We start from the raw sequence: 19080 nt of genomic DNA on the forward strand, positions 1-19080 counted from the left end.
GCATATTGAGCAAGTTCTGGCCAGTGGTCTCCAAGTCTGCTCTTGCGCCTAAATAATCATGCACCATATGATGGAGACGCTGGCGATGGTTGCTTAAACCTAACAGCCCTGGGTGCTGCTGAGGACAAAAGAACTCTTTAAAGGCATCGGTCTCCACCGCTCCTCCTTTGACTGAACGATGCCTCAGAAACACGTCTGTAGAATGTTGACCTCCCAGTGTCTGGAAAGGTGATACACAAAATTTTTCAAGGCCTCTTCAAGATGTTTCATCCTCTGCTCCCTCTGCGAAGGCAGGATGAGCTCTGCAACTTTACCCTTGTAACGTGGATCAAGAAGATTTTCAAACCAGTAATTATCCCTCTCCTTGATAGCATGAATCCTCGGGTCCTTTTGCAGGCTTTGCAGAATCAGGGAGCCCTACCTAACACACGTACCTGGCCCTCCCTACACTGCTACTCACTCACTGGCGCTGCACTGTCTGATATGATGTAAAGAAAGAAATTCCTCCCTACCTCACACACGTACCTGGCCCTCCCTACACTGCTAGCAATGTCTCTGCACTGTCTGACAAACTCCAAAAAAAGCTACTCTCTTCCTGCCTCACACGTGTGCCTGTCCCTGTCTCATTGCCCGCGCGATGACACTACATGCTGCGGCTGCACGAGCAGCCTTTATGTAGTGTGGGGCGTGTACTTGGCCCTTGAGCCATGATTGTCTAAAGGCAGCCTGCCTTTAGTCCAATCATGGCAGAGATCATTTGATTGGCTAAAGCATGAGGTCAGAGTGCATGCTTTGGCCAATCACATAACGTGCTGCACGCGCATCGCCCGTGCAGTGCATTATGGGAAACTTGAATTTTCCACGAAGAAGCACATTTGTTCGTCATTCGACGAACAATCGAACAAACGATGTTCGAGTCAAACTTAGCCTCGACTCGAACATGAAGCTCATCCCTACTTATGACCAGGTCATAGATCTCTGTAATGCAGGTTCGGATCCAGTTGCTTTAGGATGCTGACCGTTAGGGAGGCAGCCGGACAATGACCCTATTTGCTACCTTACCAGGTACCTTGCCTAATGACTGCTTGCTTGGTGTCTTGAAGACCCTGGTTCTTTAGATATGCCAGAACCAACATGCACTTCTTTGGATAACTTCAGACCCAGGCTCACAACATCATTAGAAAAAGTAGAGAGGGGGTTCCGCGCTATGGATAACCAATTTACTGATTATGAAAGCTGCTGCCTCCACTTATACTGCTACTGTGGTAGAGTCTAAAGGAATTGGGGTTTGTTTAAAGTAGAATTGGTGCTGCTTCTGTTGTGATCAAAGTCTTACTGGGACTGCTTGGCTTTATAGAGTTGGTTGCTACATCATATGTGTGTTAGCAAAACAAATTAAAGCTACACAATACAAATTACTTTGAGCGAAAAAAATTCTCTGTGTAAAAATACTGTGCTAAAAATGCATATATCAATCTAGACACATAATAATTTAAAGTGATGTGTTTTTGTGAAAATTCATCAAATAAATAGTTTGCTTAAATAAATAATAGCATAAACAATTCATGTTAAGTAAATCCAACACAATAATAAAGTGACTTGCTATATCCAAAAGTGTTTTTTTTTTTTCATAAATAAGTGACATGTGCTAAAAAAAAAAAAGTGACATGTTAAAAAATATATCCATAAAGTCCATAAACAGTGCTGCATAGGATAACCCAAAAATAAAATGGAATGGGAGCAACCATTCACAAGATAAGGCGATACCCACGCGGTATAAAGGGTAAAAAGAAATACGTTATTCAAAAATTGAGAATTAATAACATATTGTCACACATATCTGCAAACACAAATCACAAGACATGACATTAACATGATTAAAAGAACATCCCAATGACAGCGCAGGTGAATGAATACAGGGGATATGTCACTCACGGCTTCAGAATAAGCAAATATCAAAACTCCCGTTATGCTGTGAAATACAATAGGAATGTGATAGTTAGCATTAACTGCATGACTTGGAATCAATCTGAAAACAACAGTAAGTGTATCACATTTCAAAAAATCAGATTCATTATTGCAGGTGTGGATCGCTCTTCAGATGTGGATCGCTCTTCAGAGTGCTGTATTTCAGCTAAAGCAACATGAGCTGATCCAATCAGCATAGTAAGAGGAGACACCTAATGAAACATTTGCTGGTGTAAATACACATTCCAACCAAAAGGAGATTCTGAGACTGACTATGGGTGAATGGAAAAACAGTATATTCCACTGATGTCAGGTATTCCAATCAAGGAGTATAATGGCTGAAAGTTCAAGCACACATCTTGGATAAACGGTTCAATGCAGATAGAGGGGAGCCTAAGCAGGATAATATTATATCACCCAAACATGGGGAGTGTAATACTCACTGCTTTTTGTCACTTGTGCCCCCAATATGAAGTTCCAAAGTTGACCGTGACCAGGCTGGTGATAAGAACTTAGGAGCCAGTTTCAGAGTGTCCAAATGAAGTATCTGTGTTAGTAAGGGGAGATGAGGCTGAAGAGAGTGATCCCATGAGCTGGCTTCTCCTCATTTCAATATAAAGTGCGGTGAGTATGGCGGCTACCGCCGGTCAGTGTCTCTCCACACACATCGGTTTGTAAGGCTTCACGAGCAGCTCAGAGCACACCTGCCTGTCATCTGGGAGTAACAGCCGTCACTATGCTTGCTCTGCATAGGATCACACTTCATGCAATGTGTCGATGTCTCCACTCGTGCTCCCTATTTATTGCCACACTTACTAGAACACTCTCCCCAATAGCGTTCACAGCACACTTGGGCTGTATGGTTCCAGGGTATATGGTTCCTTCCTCCTAATGGACAGAGGGACAGAGATGTCACTCACATGTCGGAATAATGGAAAATGAGCCCCATAGTGTATATCCGGATATAAAGCGTTTATTTTTAAAAAAGTAGTTTGAAATTGTTAATTCACATTGTTAAAATCGGTGAAGTTGCAGTAATAATCATGTAGAGTTGCAGTAGTTGCAGTAATAATCATGTAGATCAGGAAGTCCTGGATGTATGACTCAAAACCAGAAGTGACGTAATGACGCTAGATGCTCCGCCCTACGCATTTGGTCATATTGACGTCACCTGAAGCTGTCACAACATCATTGCATGTTGCTCAATATGGATTCATTTCAGCTCAGTTCAAACCTAAATTACAGACTTTTTTTAAAGTCTACCACATTGCAGTCTCTGACATTATACTGGGCTCACTGGAACTCTGGATCTCTGGAATGTAGTGGGCATATACACAGAGCAATATTTTACTGAACCTGAATTAATAAATGTTTGTAGGCAGTTGCTTGGCTGTTTGTGACTTTTGTACAATGTGAGTGGCTGGCTTTACAGACAGCATGAGAAACAGGCAACAAGCAGAAGCAGAGGTCCGTAAATCGTGATGGCAGTCTACATTTTCTCCGTACATATAAATGTATAGCATAAAAATTTTATTGGGATTTTATGTGATAGACCAACACAAAGTGGTACATAAATGTAAAGTGGAAGGAAAATTATAAATTATTTTTAATTTTTTTTACAAATAGATATCCGAAGTGTGGCATGCATTTGTATTTGGCCCCCTTTACTCTCATACCCCTAACTAAAATATAGTTGAACCAATTGCCTTCAGAAGTCACCAAATTAGAAAATAGAATCCACCTGTGTATAATTTAATCTCATTATAAATACAGCTGTTCTGTGAAGCCCTCAGAGGTTTGTTAGAGAACCTTAGTGAACAAAAAGCATCATGAAGGAGAAGGAATACACCAGACAGGTCAGGGATAAAGTTGTGGAGAATTTTAAAGCAGGGTTAGGTTATAAAAAAAATCCCAAGCTTTGAACATCTCACCAAGCACTGTTCAATCCATCAGCTGAAAATGAAAACAATATGGCACAACTGCAAACCTACAAAGACATGGCTGTCCACCTAAACTGACAGGCCAGGCAAGGAGAGCATTAATCAGAGAAGCAGCCAAGAGGCCCATGGTAAGTCTGGAGGAGCTGCAGAAAGCCATACCTCAGGTGGGAGGATCTGTCCATAGGACAACTATTAGTCGTGCGCGCTACAAATCTGGCCTTTATGGAAGAGTGACAAGAAGAAAGCCATTGTTGAAAGAAAACAATAAGAAGCCCCATTTGGTTTGGTGTTGTTTAATATAAGAACTGTGAAAGAGTCACACCACACAAAAACAAAAGTTTTAGATTTTAGAGAAACAGATTTTTCAAAAATGAAATTAGTCATAAATGAGTCCTTATCAGACTGGAACGGATTACATGAAGTCCAGGAGAAATGGGACTACTTAAAAGGTGCATTATTGAAGGCAACAGAAAATTGCATTAGACTTGTCAGTAAAAGGAAAAAAAGGAAGAGACCACTGTGGTACTCAGCAGAAGTGGCCCAAATCATTAAAAATAAAAAGCTAGCATTTTGTAATTATAAAAAAAACCCAGAGCAATGAAGATAAGGAAATCTACAAGATTAGGCAGAAAGAGGCCAAGCAAGTTATAAGAACTTCTAAAGCGCAGGCAGAAGAAAAACTAGCTCAGTCTATGAAAAAGGGGGATAAGACATTCTTCAGATATATAAATGAAAAAAGGAAATTAAAAAAAGGAATAACTAAATTAAAAACAAAGGACGGAAGGTATGTAGAAGAGAATTAAGGGCTAGCCGACTGCCTTAATGAATACTTCTGTTCAGTTTTTACAGAAGAAAAAGAAGAAGGACCTCCACTTGAAAGGATGACTAATGAATCGTTTGATGCATGTGTCTTTACAGAGGAAGACGTTCTAAGATTGCTGTCTAAAGTGAAGACAAATAAGTCACAGGGTCCTGATGAGATACACCCAAAATTACTGTATTAAAAGAGCTTAGTTGTGAGCTGGCAAAACCATTAACAGATTTATTTAACCAATCATTAGTAACAGGAGTCGTCCCGGAAGATTGGAAATTGGCAAATGTCGTGCCCATTCACAAGAAAGGTAGTAGGGAGGAATCGAGCAACTATAGACCAGTGAGTCTGACATCAATAGTAGGCAAATTAATGGAAACCCTATTAAAGGATAGGATTGTGGAACATCTTAAATCCCATGGATTGCAAGATGAAAAACAACATGGGTTTACTTCAGGGAGATCATGTCAAACAAATCTTATAGATTTTTTTGACTGGGTGACTAAAATAATAGACGGTGGAGGTGCAGTAGACATTGCATATCTAGATTTTAGTAAGGCTTTTGACACTGTCCCACATAGAAGACTTATCAATAAACTGCAGTCATTGAGCATGGACTCCCATATTGTTGAGTGGATTAGGCAGTGGCTGAGTGACAGACAACAGAGGGTTGTAGTCAATGGAGAACATTCAGAATAAGGTCATGTTACCAGTGGGGTACCTCAGGGATCTGTACTGGGACCAATTTTGTTTAATATCTTCATAAGTGATATTGCAAAAGGCCTCGATGGTAAGGTTTGTCTTTTTGCTGATGACACAAAGATATGTAACAGGGTTGATGTTCCTGGAGGGAAACGCCAAATGGAAAAGGATTTAGGAAAGCTAGAAGAATGGTCAGAACTCTGGCAACTGAAATTTATTGTGGATAAGTGCAAGATAATGCACCTGGGGCGTAAAAACCCAAGGGCAGAATATAGAATATTTGACACAGTCCTGACCTCAGTATCTGAGGAAAGGGATTTAGGAGTAATTATTTCAGAAGACTTAAAGCGGAGTTCCGGGCACAAAATCAATATTTTTTTTTTGTGCCCCTCCCTCCCTCCCTCACTTCCTCCCTCAGCGCCGCGGCTCACCCGTCAATTCCTGTCTCGCGATGATTCCTAGGAGCTGAACGTCATCGCTCCCAGGAATCAATGCGACGGCACCGGCCCCGCTCGTCACTTCCGGGCAATGCCGCATTCCCCTGCTAAACAGCTTCTGGGCATGCCCAGAAGCTGTGGAGGAATGCGGCGCCGCACCGGAAGTAACGAGAGGGGCCGGTGCAGGCGCATTCTGGGACAAGAAGACACAGAAGAGGACCGCGCCGGCTTCAGCTGCCCACAAGAGAGATGGAAACGCTGTGGAAGAAATTTTATAAGTAAGTATTTCTTCTAAAAGGTAAGTGCGAACCGGGACAGATCAGAGGCTAGCCATTGTGGAATGTGCTAGCCCTGACTGTCCCGGGGGTATGTTTATTGAAAAATGACTTCTGTGCCCGGAACTCCACTTTAAAGGTGGGAAGACAATGTAATAGAGCAGCACGAAATGCCAGCAGAATGCTTGGATGTATAGGGAGAGGTATAAGCAGTAGAAAGAGAGAAGTGCTTATGCCGCTGTACAGAACACTGGTGAGACCTCACTGGGAGTATTGTGCGCAGTACTGGAGGCCATATCTCCAGAAGGATATAGATACTCTATAGAGAGTTCAGAGAAGAGCTACTAAACTAGTACATGGATTGCAGGAAAAAAACTTACCAGGAAAGGTTAAAGGACCTTAACATGTATAGCTTGGAAGAAAGAAGAGACAGAGGGGATATGATAGAAACTTTTAAATACATAAAGGGAATCAACTCGGTAAAGGAGGAGAGCATATTTAAAAGAAGAAAAACTACCACAAGAGGACACAGTTTTAAATTAGAGGGGCAAAGGTTTAAAAGTAATATAAGGAAGTATTACTTTACTGAGAGAGTAGTGGATGCATGGAATAACCTTCCTGCAGAAGTGGTAGCTGCAAATACAGTGAAGGAGTTTAAGCATGCATGGGATAGGCATAAGGCTATCCTTCATATAAGATAGGGCCAGGGACTATTCATAGGATTCAGATATATTGGGCAGACTAGATGGGCCAAATGGTTCTTATCTGCCGACACATTCTATGTTTCTATGTTTCTATTTGCAGTTTGTGAGAAGCCATGTGAGGGACGCAGGAAACATGTGGAAGAAGGTGCTCTGGTTATACGAGACCAAAATTGAACCTTTGGCCTAAAAGCAAAACGCTATGTGTAGCGTAAAACTAACGCTGCAGTTCACCCAGAACACCACAGTGAAACATAGTGGTGGCAGCATCATGTTGTAGGGAAGCTTTTCTTTAGCAGGGACAGGGAAGCTGGCCAGAGTTGATGGGAAGATGGATGGAGCCAAATACAGGGCAATCTTAGAAGAAAACCTGTTAGAGTCTTCAAAAGACTTGAGACTGGGACGGAGGTTCACCTTCCAGCAGGACAACGACCCTAAACATACAGCCAGAGCTACAATGGAATGGTTTAGATCAAAGCATATTCATGTGTTAGAATTAGGGTTGAGCGAACACGGACTGTATTATTCGTGTTCGTACCGAATAATTGGATTTTTGTTACCCGAACACGGACCCGAAAACTTTACTGTATATTCGGGTAAAAATCCGTGTTCGGTCGTTTTATTTCCGGGTTTTGCATGCTTTGGTGCGCTTTTCATGGCGGGCTTTCAACAGCCAATCAACAAGCGTTTAACTGGTGTGCCTAACCCATCCCAGCCATGCCTACAAATGTATCAGTAGCTGTGATTGGCCGTCTGAAGCATGTGACCAAGTCTTTATAAGTTCGAGGCAGCGCCGCTGCGGCGTCATTCTGCTGTTTAGTTCAGGGAGAGAGCACACATCAACGTGCTGCCTGCTGATTAGAGACAGACAGGAAAAAAAAACATTTGTATCCGGATAGAATTGAGGGACAGGTCGGAGTGTGTTAGGCAGGGCGAGTTGTAGGCATTTTAGGGAGAGAGTCTGCTGATTTTTAGGGTCAGTGTGTTCTACAAACTACAATCGATATTGCTGTGTGGGGTGGGGTTTGCAGTGACCGATCTACGATCTTAGCAATCCTTTTAGGGAGAGAGTCTGCTGATTTTTAGGGTCAGTGTGTTCTACAAACTACAATCGATATTGCTGTGTGGGGTGGGGTTTGCAGTGACCGATCTACGATCTTAGCAATCCTTTTAGGGACAGAGTCTGCAGATTTTTAGGGTCAGACAGTGTGTTCTACAAACTACAATCTATATTGCTGTGTGGGGTGGGGTTTGCAGTGACCGATCTACGATCTTAGCAATCCTTTTAGGGACAGAGTCTGCAGATTTTTAGGGTCAGACAGTGTGTTCTACAAACTACAATCGATATTGCTGTGTGGTGTGGGATAGGAGATAGGCAGGTGTCAGTGGTCCACATCCATTTTGCTGTGTGTGGGCTGCAGTGAACACAATCTTTTTGGGGTGCAGTGAACACTATCTTTTTGGGGTGCAGTGAACACAATTTTTTTTGCCCACTGAGGAGGAGGGAGAAAAGTATTTTTCCATCAGGCACTGTGTGCAGCATTTTTCCTTCAGCTGTGCTGTGCTGAGTGACTAATCATACACTGCTGTGTTCAGTTCACATGTGCTAATATTGAGTGGTTTCAGAAATCATACACATTTTTTTCTATTCCACTATTCAATATACAGCCTTGGGTTAAAAAAAATTAAACTGTGGCCTGCAGCAGAGCTGAATGATATTTGGGGTTTTTGGGGTTCATCTCATACTTCTGAAGATTTGAGGGTGCTGCCTGTTCCATACTCCTCCTACTCCTCATTCAGCCTTTTAGGGGTACAAACAATAGTAATTGGGGCCTAGTGTGCTTCTGTACGTGTGAGATACATACACTTTTTTTTGATCATATTTCCTATTCCGCTATTCAATAAAAACCTTTGGGATCAATTAAATTGCGGGATAGTTTGTGTTGGTACGTGTGAGATCCACCTTTTCAGGTTTTTGGGGTTCATCTCATACTTCTGAAGATTTGAGGGTGCTGCCTGTTCCATACTCCTCCTACTCCTCATTCAGCCTTTTAGGGGTACAAACAATAGTAATTGGGGCCTAGTGTGGTTTTGTACGTGTGAGATACATACACTTTTTTTGATCATATTTCCTATTCCGCTATTCAATAAAAACCTTTGGGGATCAATTAAATTGCGGGATAGTTTGTGTTGGTACCTGTGAGATCCACCTTTCCAAGTTTTTGGGGTTCATCTCATACTTCTGAAGATTTGAGGGTGCTGCCTGTTCCAAACTCCTCCTACTCCTCATCCAGCCTTTTAGGGGTACAAACAATAGTAATTGGGGCCTAGTGTGCTTCTGTACGTGTGAGATACATACACTTTTTTTGATCATATTTCCTATTCCGCTATTCAATAAAAACTTTTGGGGATCAATTCAATTGCGGGATAGTCTGTGTCGGTACGTGTGAGATACACCTTTCCAATTTTTTGGGCACATCTCATACTGCCGAGGATTTGAGGGTGCTTCAGTCTGCCTCCTGCCTGTTCCGAACTCCTCCTACTCCTAATCCTGCCTTTAGGGTACAAAAAATTGTAATCGGGGCCTAGATTGTGTTTGTACGTGTGAGATACACCGTTTTGTAAAATTTGTCCTATTCCGCTATTCAATATACACCCTGTTTGAGTGTAAAAAATTTAATTGCGGGATAGTCTGTATCGGTACATGTGAGATACACCTTTTTAAATTTGTTTGGCGCATCTCCTTCTACCGCCGAGGATTGCAGGGCGCTTCAGTTTGCCTCCTGTTCCCAACTCCTCCTACTCCTCTTCCTCATCTTGCCTTTAGGGTACAAAAAATTGTAATCGGGGCCTAGTCTGTGTTTGTACGTGTGAGATACACCGTTTTTTTTTATCCTTTTTCCTATTCCGCTATTCAATATACACCCTTTTGGGGTAAAAAACATTAAATTGCGGCATATTTTGCATATTTGACTGTCAGATACACCCGTGCGATACTGTTGTTGTTTTGTTCCGCTATTCAATAAACACCTTTCTAGGGCAAGATCATAAATTACAGAAATATGAGGAGACCGTCAAATAGGGGCCGTGGCCTGGGTCGTGGTGCTGCTGGTAGAGCTCCTGTTGCAAGGAGAGGACGTGGTCGATCTGTGCCAGCTACACGCACAAGTGAAACACCTTCCTCAAGTGTTAGTAGGCGACAGAACCTGCATCAGTATTTGGTAGGGCATCATACGCCTCTAGAAGTGATGAGGCCAGAACACAGAGAGGCGATAGTAGATTGGTTTGCTGCTGACAGTGCCTCCAGTTCCTTCACATTGTCTCCCACCCAGTCTACTGCAGAAAGGTCAGAGTTGGCACCTGCAGCCGATGTCCAACCGTCTTTCACCTCACCCCCTTGTAAATCAGGCAAGCAGTCTGAGCCCCAAGCCATACAGCAGTCTCTTCTTCTTTTTGAGGACTCTGTCAGCAGGGTTTCCCAGGGCCATCCACCTAGCCCTGCCCCAGAAGTGGAAGAGATTGAGTGCAGCTATGCCCAACCACTCATTTCTCAAGATGAGTACATGCAAGGACCATCGCAGCACGTCTCCGATGATGACGAAACGCAGGTGCCAACTGCTGCGGCGTTCAGCATTGTGGAGACCGACAAGGAGGGCAGGGGTGAAGACTGGGTGGAAGATGATGTGGAGGACGATGAGGTCCTCGACCCCACATGGAATGAACGTCATGCAGGTGACCGGAGTAGTTTGGAGGAAGAGGCGGTGGTCGCACAGAGCCACCAGCACAGCAGAAGAGGGAGCAGGGTGCAGAAGCGGAGCGCCCGTGCCTTAGACACTACGCCTGCTACTCCCCAACGCAGCAAGGGAACGAGCGCACCAAAGTCAGCTCAAAGGAGTTCTCTAGCGTGGAAGTTCTTTAGAAAATGTGCTGATGACAGAACACGAGTGGTTTGCACCCTGTGCAATCAGAGCCTGAAGCAAGGCATAAACCTTCTCAACCTGAGCACAACCTGCATGATCAGGCATCTAAGTGCAAAGCACGAGCTGCAGTGGAGTAGACACCTTCAAAACCAAGAAACGTCTCTGGCTCATCCTGCTTCCTCTTTTGCTGCAGTCTCGGCCGCTCCAGCCACATCTGTAGTGATACCGGCACCTGCCACCCCGCAAACAGAGGATCTGTCAGCAACACCACCACCTGGGTCACCAACCATCTCCACAATGTCCCGTGGAAGCGTTCAGCTTTCCATCTCCCAAACACTTGAGAGGAAGAGGAAGTACCCCCCTACCAACCCGCGATCCCTGGCCCTGAATGCCAGCATTTCAAAATTCTTGGCCTTTGAAATGCTGTCATTCCGTCTGGTGGAGACGCACAGTTTTAAAAACCTTATGTCGGTGGCTGTCCCACAGTACGTCGTGCCCAGCCGCCACTACTTTTCCAGGCAAGCAATCCCTTCCCTGCACAACCAAGTGGGGGAAAAATCAGGTGTGCACTGTGCAACGCCATCTCTGGCAAGGTCCACCTAACTACCGATACGTGGACCAGTAGGCACGGTCAGGGGCGTTATATCTCCCTAACTGCACACTGGGTAAATGCAGTGGCGGATGGGCCTGAGGCGGATAGCAATTTGGCGCATGTCCTTCCACCACCGAGGATTGCAGGGCGCTTCAGTTTGCCTCCTGTTCCTAACTCCTCCTACTCCGCTTCCTCATCCTCTACCGCCTCCTCATCCGGACAGCGTAACACCTTCACCACCAACTTCAGCACGGCCAGGGGTAAACGACAGCAGGCAGTTTTAAAACTTGCCTGTTTGGGGGACAAACCACACACCGCGCAGGAGTTGTGGAGGAGCATGGAACAGCAGACAAATGAGTGGTTGCTGCCAGCGAGTCTCAAGCCCGGCCTGGTGGTGTGCGATAACGGGCGAAATCTCATAGCAGCTCTGGGCTTAGCCGGTTTGACGCACATCCCTTGCCTGGCGCATGTGCTGAATTTGGTGGTGCAGAGGTTCCTTAAAAACTACCCCGATATGTCAGAGCTGCTGCAGAAAGTGCGGGCCGTCTGTGCGCACTTTCGGCGTTCTCACCCTGCTGCTGCTCGCCTGTCAGCGCTGCAGCGTAACTTCTGCCTTCCCGCTCACCGCCTCATATGTGACGTGCCCACAAGGTGGAACTCCACCTTGCACATGCTGGAAAGACTGTGCGAGCAGCAGCAGGCCATAGTGGAGTTTCAGCTGCAGCATGCACGCGTGAGTCGCTCTGCAGAACAGCACCACTTCACCACCAATAACTGGGCCTCCATGCGAGACCTGTGTGCCTTGTTGCGCTGTTTTGAGTACTCCACCAACATGGCCAGTGCCGATGACGCCGTTCTCAGCTTAACTATCCCACTTCTATGCCTCCTTGAAAAAACAATTTGGGCGATGATGGAAGAGGATGTGGCACAGGATGAGGAGGAGGAGGAGGAGGAGGAGGAGGAGGATGAAGAGGTAACATTTCCAAGGCTTTCAGGGCAGTCATTCCCAAGGGGCTCCGAGGGTGGGTTCCTGCACACACAAACGCCAGGGACACAATTGTCCAGCAGGGACACAGTTCTGGAGGATGAGGAGGAGGAGCTGGAGGAGGAGATGGAAGCATGTTCACAGCAGGGTGGCACCCAGGCCAGCTCATGGCCATCACTGGTGCGTGGCTGGGGGGATACAGAGGACACGGACGATACACCTCCCACAGAGGACAGCCTTTCGTTGCCTCTGGGCAGCCCGGCACACATGAGCGATTACATGCTGCAGTGTCTCCACAACGACCGCCGAGTTGCCCACATTCTAACTTGTGCTGATTACTGGGTGGCCACGCTGCTGGATCCCCGTTACAAGGACAACGTACCGTACTTAATTCACTCACTGGAGTGCGATCGCAAGATGCGCGAGTACAAGCTCACGCTGGTAGACGCGATGCTGCTGGCATTCCCACCTGACAGCGGGGCCACAGTGGAAGCACAAGGCAGAGGAGGAGGAGGAGGGGGAGGAGGAGGAAGAGGTCGCCAACGCAACCAGGGCACCGCCAGCACCTCAGAAGGCAGGGTTAGCATGGCCGAAATGTGGAAAAGCTTTGTCAGCACGCCACAACAAACAGCAGCACCAGCAGCTCATATGGAACGTCTTAGCAGGAGGCAGCATTTCACCAACATGGTGGAGCAGTATGTGTGCACACGCCTAGACGTACTGAATGAGGGGTCTGCCCCCTTCAACTTCTGGGTCTCCAAGTTGGGCACATGGCCTGAGCTTGCCCTTTACGCCTTGGAGGTGCTGGTGTGCCCTGCAGCCAGTGTATTATCTGAACGGGTATTTAGCACGGCTGGGGGCGTTATCACAGACAAGCGCAGCCGCCTGTCCAGAGACAATGTGGACAAGCTCACGTTCATTAAAATGAACCAGGCATGGATCCCACTGGACTTTTCCGTACCTTGTGCAGAATAGCGATGGATACCGACCTTACCCAGCCATTGTTCCATTTTTGCTCTTTCTCACTCTTTTGGGGTGTACCCTCATTTAAAATTTGTGAAAAGAAGCAGTGTTGGCTACTTCGTCCTCCTCAGGGCCAGATTAACGTAGGGGCTATTGGAGCTGCAGCTCCAGGCTCCTACCTTTATATAGGCCCCGGGTTGGCCATATTCACTGTTACCGCTCTTCTGTCACTTGTAAACACAGAAGTCTGGCTTCTATGCTCGCTTCCCCAGGCAGCTCCCTCAGAACCTCCCCACACAGCACGAAGGCCGGACAAGGAGGGACAGTTGCCGATGCATGGATGTGTTTATGGGCTTCAGAGACAGCATCCCATGTGGAATTAGGCATGCATGGCTGCACCCTTCCTCCTCTGGGTGCATGCCAAAGCACGGCCCTTAAGGCCCTTCAAAATCCTCAGCACCAAGCCCATGATGCTCTTAACCACTTAAGCCCCGGAAGATTTTACCCCCATTCCGACCAGGGGGTATTTTGCGATTCGGCACTGCGTGACTTTAACGGACAATTGCGCGGTCGTGCGACGCTGTACCTAAACGAATTTGGCGTCCTTTTTTTCCCACAAACAGAGCTTTCTTTTGGTGGTATTTGATCACCTGTGCGATTTTTTGATCACGCGCTATAAACAAAAAAAGAGCGTCAATTTTGCAAAAATAGCAATATTTTTCACATTTTTTTATATGAAATTCCCCAAAAAAAAAATTTAAAAATCAAAATTTTTTTACTTTTTCGGCCAATTTGTTTTATGCTACCTATGTTTGGTAAAAAAAATCGCAAAAAGCGTATTTTGATTGGTTTGCGCAAAAGTTATCGCGTTTACTAACAAAGGGAAAGATTTCTGTCATTTTTGTTGTTTTTTTTTTTTAACGTGTAATGGCGGCGATCTGCGATTTTTTTTGCGGTACTGCGACATTGGGGCGGACAGATCGGACCCTTGACTGACATTTTTGACACTTTTGGGGTTACCAGTGACATTTCTACAGTAATCAGTGCTATATATATGCACTGTTACTGTAAAAATACACTGGTAGTGAAGGGGTTAACTTTATTTGGGAGGAAGGGGCTGTGTGTATCCCTAGGGGCGTGCTTTCTACTGTGATTGGCTGGGGCTTGAGCTGTATGGACACTGATCAACGGATCTACAAACTAGATCCGAGTGATCAGTATCCTAACAGCAAGGAGAATGACAGGCAGCTTGTTTACACAAGCTGCCTGACATTCTCCCTCTCCCCCGCCGATCGCCGAGTGACCGGCGGACATCGGGTCCGCCGGTCACACGCGCGGGGGGGTCCGTGACCACGCGGGAGCGGGAGCGCGCCTCCGGGGGCGCGCGCTCGCTCCCTAGACCCTCACAAGCTAGTGACGTAGCCCTACGTCACTTTGCCTGTGAGGGGCTGACTGCCGACGTAGATCGGCGTTAGGCAGTCGGCAAGTGGTTAATCCGGCCCTGGTCCTCCTCCACCGCCGCTTCCACCTACACCGCCCATAGGTGTGCGCAGCCTATTGCATTAGGGTGTGCACCCCAAAGTTTAAATACACATGCATGTGTTTACCTACATGTACATGGCCCCGATACATTACTCTCCCTGCTGGCAAAGTGAAATAGAGCAGAGCAGGTCCGAGGGAGATCTTTCCCATCTCCTCACTGGCAAACAGAGCGATAATGCTAATGTGCCCTAGGTGATTAGGGTGTGCCCAGGCACACCCGGCACACCCTGTTCACACGCCTATGACACCGCCACATCCACCACCACCTCAACCTCCCTCCTACTCCATATGGGCCTCATCCTTCAGAGATGAAGAACATTGTTTTATTTTTCAGTTTTTTTTGTTGTTTTAAGTTATTTCCCTATCCACATTTGTTTGCAGAGCACTTGCCATGCTCTTAACAACGTTTTGCTGCCATTTGCAGCACTCTAGCCCTTTCCATTGGTGTTTTAGAGCCATTTTAGTGCCTGAAAGTTCGGGTCCCTATTGACTTCAATGGGGTTCGGTGTCCGGGAAAAGTTCGGCAAAAGTCAGGGACACGGACCCAGACTTTTTTTTAAAGTTCGGCCGAACCCGCCGAACACGGACATCCAGGTGTCCGCTCAACTCTAGTTAGAATGGCCCAGTCAAAGTCTTGACCTAAATCCAATTGAGAATCTGTGGCAAGACTTGAAAATTGCTGTTCACAGACAATCTGATAGAACTTGAGCTATTTGGCAAAGAAGAAAGGGCAAAAATTTCACTCTCTAGATGTGCAAAGCTGATAGAGACATCCCCAAAAAGACTTGCAGCTGTAATTGCAGTGAAAGGTGGTTCTACAAAGTATTGACGCGGGTGGGCTGAATACAAATACACGGCACACTTTTCACATATTTATTTGTAAAATATTTTGAAAACCATTTATAATTTTCCTTCCACTTCACAATTATGTGCCACGTTGTGTCGGTCTATCACATAAAATCCCTCCTACCACAGCCCCCCCCCCCCCCCACTGTTCCTGGGTTCACCAGTGCAATCGGGAAGCCTGGGACTGCCGTGACCCATTGGTCTGGCTGAACACTGAGGAAAGGCAGCTACTTCCATACTTGCCCGTCCTCTGTGATGAATGAAACTGGAAGCGAAAAAGATTTCCTTTACTTACAGTTGTTTTGTTTTTTACAAGCCATAAAAATCCTATTTTTGAGGGCAGAGGATAGATCTGGAGCCTAATATTAAAGCATACCCGTCACTGCCCATATTATCACAAAGGATGTTGCTCATCCATTGTTATGGCAACAAAGAAACAAAAAATGAATTAAAAAGAAAAATCATAAAATGTAATAAAATTTAAAGTGCCCCTGTCCCGCCGTATTCATGTGTAAATGCAAATGTATATATAGGTCTCGCATGCATATGTAAACGTGATTGCACCACACATGTGGGGTGTCGCTGGAAATGTCAGAGTGAGAGCAATTATTCTAGCACGAGACCTGTTTAACCCTAAACTTGGTTTTTAAAGCTTCACCCATGGGGATTTGTAGGTACCATAGTTTGTTGCCATCCCACGGGTGTGAGCACTTTTAAATTTTGACATGTTAGGTATCTATTTACTCAATGTAACATCATATTTTATATTTTACCATAAATTGGGCATTATATTGTGTTTATGTGCACTTTGTTTTCCTGAAAATTTGCACAAATTTTGTGTGGAAAAAAAATTGAAACAACCGCTATTTTATTCTTTAGGGCTTTTGCTTTTAGAAATATATAATGTTCAGGGGTTCTAAGTTGTTTTCTAGCAAAAATAAGCTGATTTACCTGCATGAGAAAAATGTCAGAATTGGTCCAGATGACAAGAGGGAAGTTTCTACATTTTTAACCCTTTGTTAGGACAGACAGTGGTTCCAGTTTAGTTTACAGCTGATAATGAAGAAATATGAACACAGTACAAACAGGGTTTATATGTTAAACATTGCTCTAAGCCCTCTCCTAACAATCACAATACAGGGAGAGTATGGATTTATATGCTATGGTAATGGGAACATGTGACAAATATAATGTAGGTGTTATCCTAAATTGGCTGCTAAAGTAGAAATAAAGGTCTAAATTTAACCCAAGTCAACCTGTGCTTTGTCCATTCAGAGAAATGTTTTGGGGTCACTTGCAGTCTGCTTCAGTTTAGGATGAAACAATCCAGAATTAGCTGTAGTGTAATATTATTTCACTAGATATATTTGGATAAGTAACCAAAAAGCAACCCAAAAGTCCAAATAAAAAAGTCAGAATAAAATGCTCACTTCTCAGCAACAGTCCCACTGGAACTGACGAGGACATATTGTAAGACACATGTGCCAAACACAAGGCCCGTGGGCAAAATCTGGCCCACCAGGCCATATCATGTGGCCCTCATACCTCTCCTGCAGCAGTAGCACCTCCCTCATCTCTGCCCCACCTTGTCTCAGCAGCGGAGGACAGAACTCCTTCTACAGATTCTGCGCTACTCTGTGCAGCTTTGGAAAGGCTCATCTCTGTCCCCTCCATCTTAGCAGTCAGCAGCAGAGAGGAGGACAGAACTCCTCCTACAGGTCCTGTGCCTCTCTCTCACCCATTCATCTTCCTGCCCTTGTGTAAGCATTCAGCAGACTCTGGCAGCTGACTCCATCCCTCCTCTGGTCCTCCTCCAGACCCTGCACTTTCTGCTAACCAGCTCCACCCCCAGCTTTTTCATGGTGTTCTGCCGAAAACACCAACTTGCCGAGATCTCCAATTCTGTTTCCCGTGAGTGTACACCAGTAATAATTGGAGATTTCGACCACTTGGGGTTTTCACTCAACACTGGCAGCCTTTACACTCTGGTAGATGCTATAATTAGTGCAGATTGTTAGTCCACCTGCTAGTAACCAGAAACATTGCTGCCTCAAAGGCGGCAACAACTAGCGAGCAGACTAACAATCTACACTAATTATAGCATCTACCGAAGTATAAAGGCTGCCGGTGTTGTGTGAAAACACCAAGTGGTTGAAATCTCCAATTATTCCAGGTGTACACTCACGGAAATAACGTGGTTGGAGATATCGGCAAGTTGGAGTTTTCGGCAGAAAACCTGCAGCAGCACAAGGTAAGGGGGGGTGCACTGTGATGTAAGGGAGGGTGGGGGACTCTTGACTTCTGATGATGGGGGGGCTCTTAACATTTAATGCAGGGGGGGTACTCTGGACATCCAGTCTTATAGATACAACCAGCCCTTTGAGGGCAACCATAATGCTGATGCGGCCCTCAACAAAATTGAGTTTGACACCCCTGTAGCAAGAGATCTGGTGGTGGTGTGTGCTGGAAAGTACCAGTGGGGCTGTTTGATATGAAAAAATGATTGTAAATGGCTCGATAATATAAATATTTTGGAATTATTTACATCAACCCCTAATTACGTTTTTTAACACTGATTGACCTTGTTTTTTTCTCTCGTCTATAACATGCATTGTTTTAGCAATGGACTTGATTGTTAATTGATAAATTATGTTTTCTTTTCTGACAGCCCTTGAACACTCACCGATATGGCATTACTATTGGATGTTGTCTTTGCGCGACCAACATATGTTTTCTTAAATGGAGAATGTTTGACATTGCAGAGCATTTGAACATTTTGTGTTCCTTCCAAAATATTGTAAGAGGTTGTACTGTATCTTGGTTGAACTTTTACTGGCTCTTTACCATCGGTGGTTCAACCTTTGAATAAACATATTAACTCAGTTCAATTTGTTTGCCCATTGAAATTTAAAGTGTATGCAAACCCCTGACAATGAGCTTCTCACACTTTTTGTTCCTGTTGGTCTGGGAAAGCAGTATTAAACCGCAAAACAAAAATGTAAATCATTAAATGTGGTGGTTGCATTTGTTTTTTAGGCTTTTTTTCCCCTCTGTTTTCACCTGGTGATCTGGCCAGAAACACACTTCCTGTAATAAAGTGCCACCAATCCGAATAAAGGAGCACAGGGGGCACCTTTGGACAGAAGCATTGTCAGTCTAGGGGAGAGAGGAGTGGTAGATGTAAAGGCAAATTTACATACTGTATAGCAGTGTTTCTCAACTCCGGCCCTCTGGGTACACTAACAGTTCAGGTTTGCAAGAAAACTGAATTACATCACAGGTGATTAGGGATTGCCTTGCCATTCGCCCAGGGTCGGTTCGCGGCGAACTCTGCTTGTTCGCAGCCCGCCGATTTGCAAACATATGGCGTTGTTTGCGGCGGCCATATTAGTTTACAT

At 45.2% G+C, this 19080-nt stretch overlaps 1 protein-coding gene across 1 annotated transcript in view; it reads left to right on the forward strand.

The window, feature by feature from the left end:
• Positions 1–18486, forward strand: part of LOC309555995 (carboxypeptidase inhibitor SmCI-like) — a 232730-nt gene extending 214244 nt beyond the window's left edge. Inside the window, exon 5 of the mRNA XM_082258248.1 lies at positions 18351–18486. Within this exon, the coding sequence (XP_082114374.1) occupies positions 18351–18421 (71 nt within the window). The 3' untranslated portion in view covers positions 18422–18486. The remainder of the gene's footprint in view (positions 1–18350) is intronic.
• The last annotated feature ends 594 nt before the right edge of the window (positions 18487–19080 follow it).

Source organism: Pelophylax lessonae (genome assembly GCF_965119305.1).
Source record: "Pelophylax lessonae genome assembly, chromosome: 5".
Classification (NCBI taxonomy): domain Eukaryota; kingdom Metazoa; phylum Chordata; class Amphibia; order Anura; family Ranidae; genus Pelophylax; species Pelophylax lessonae.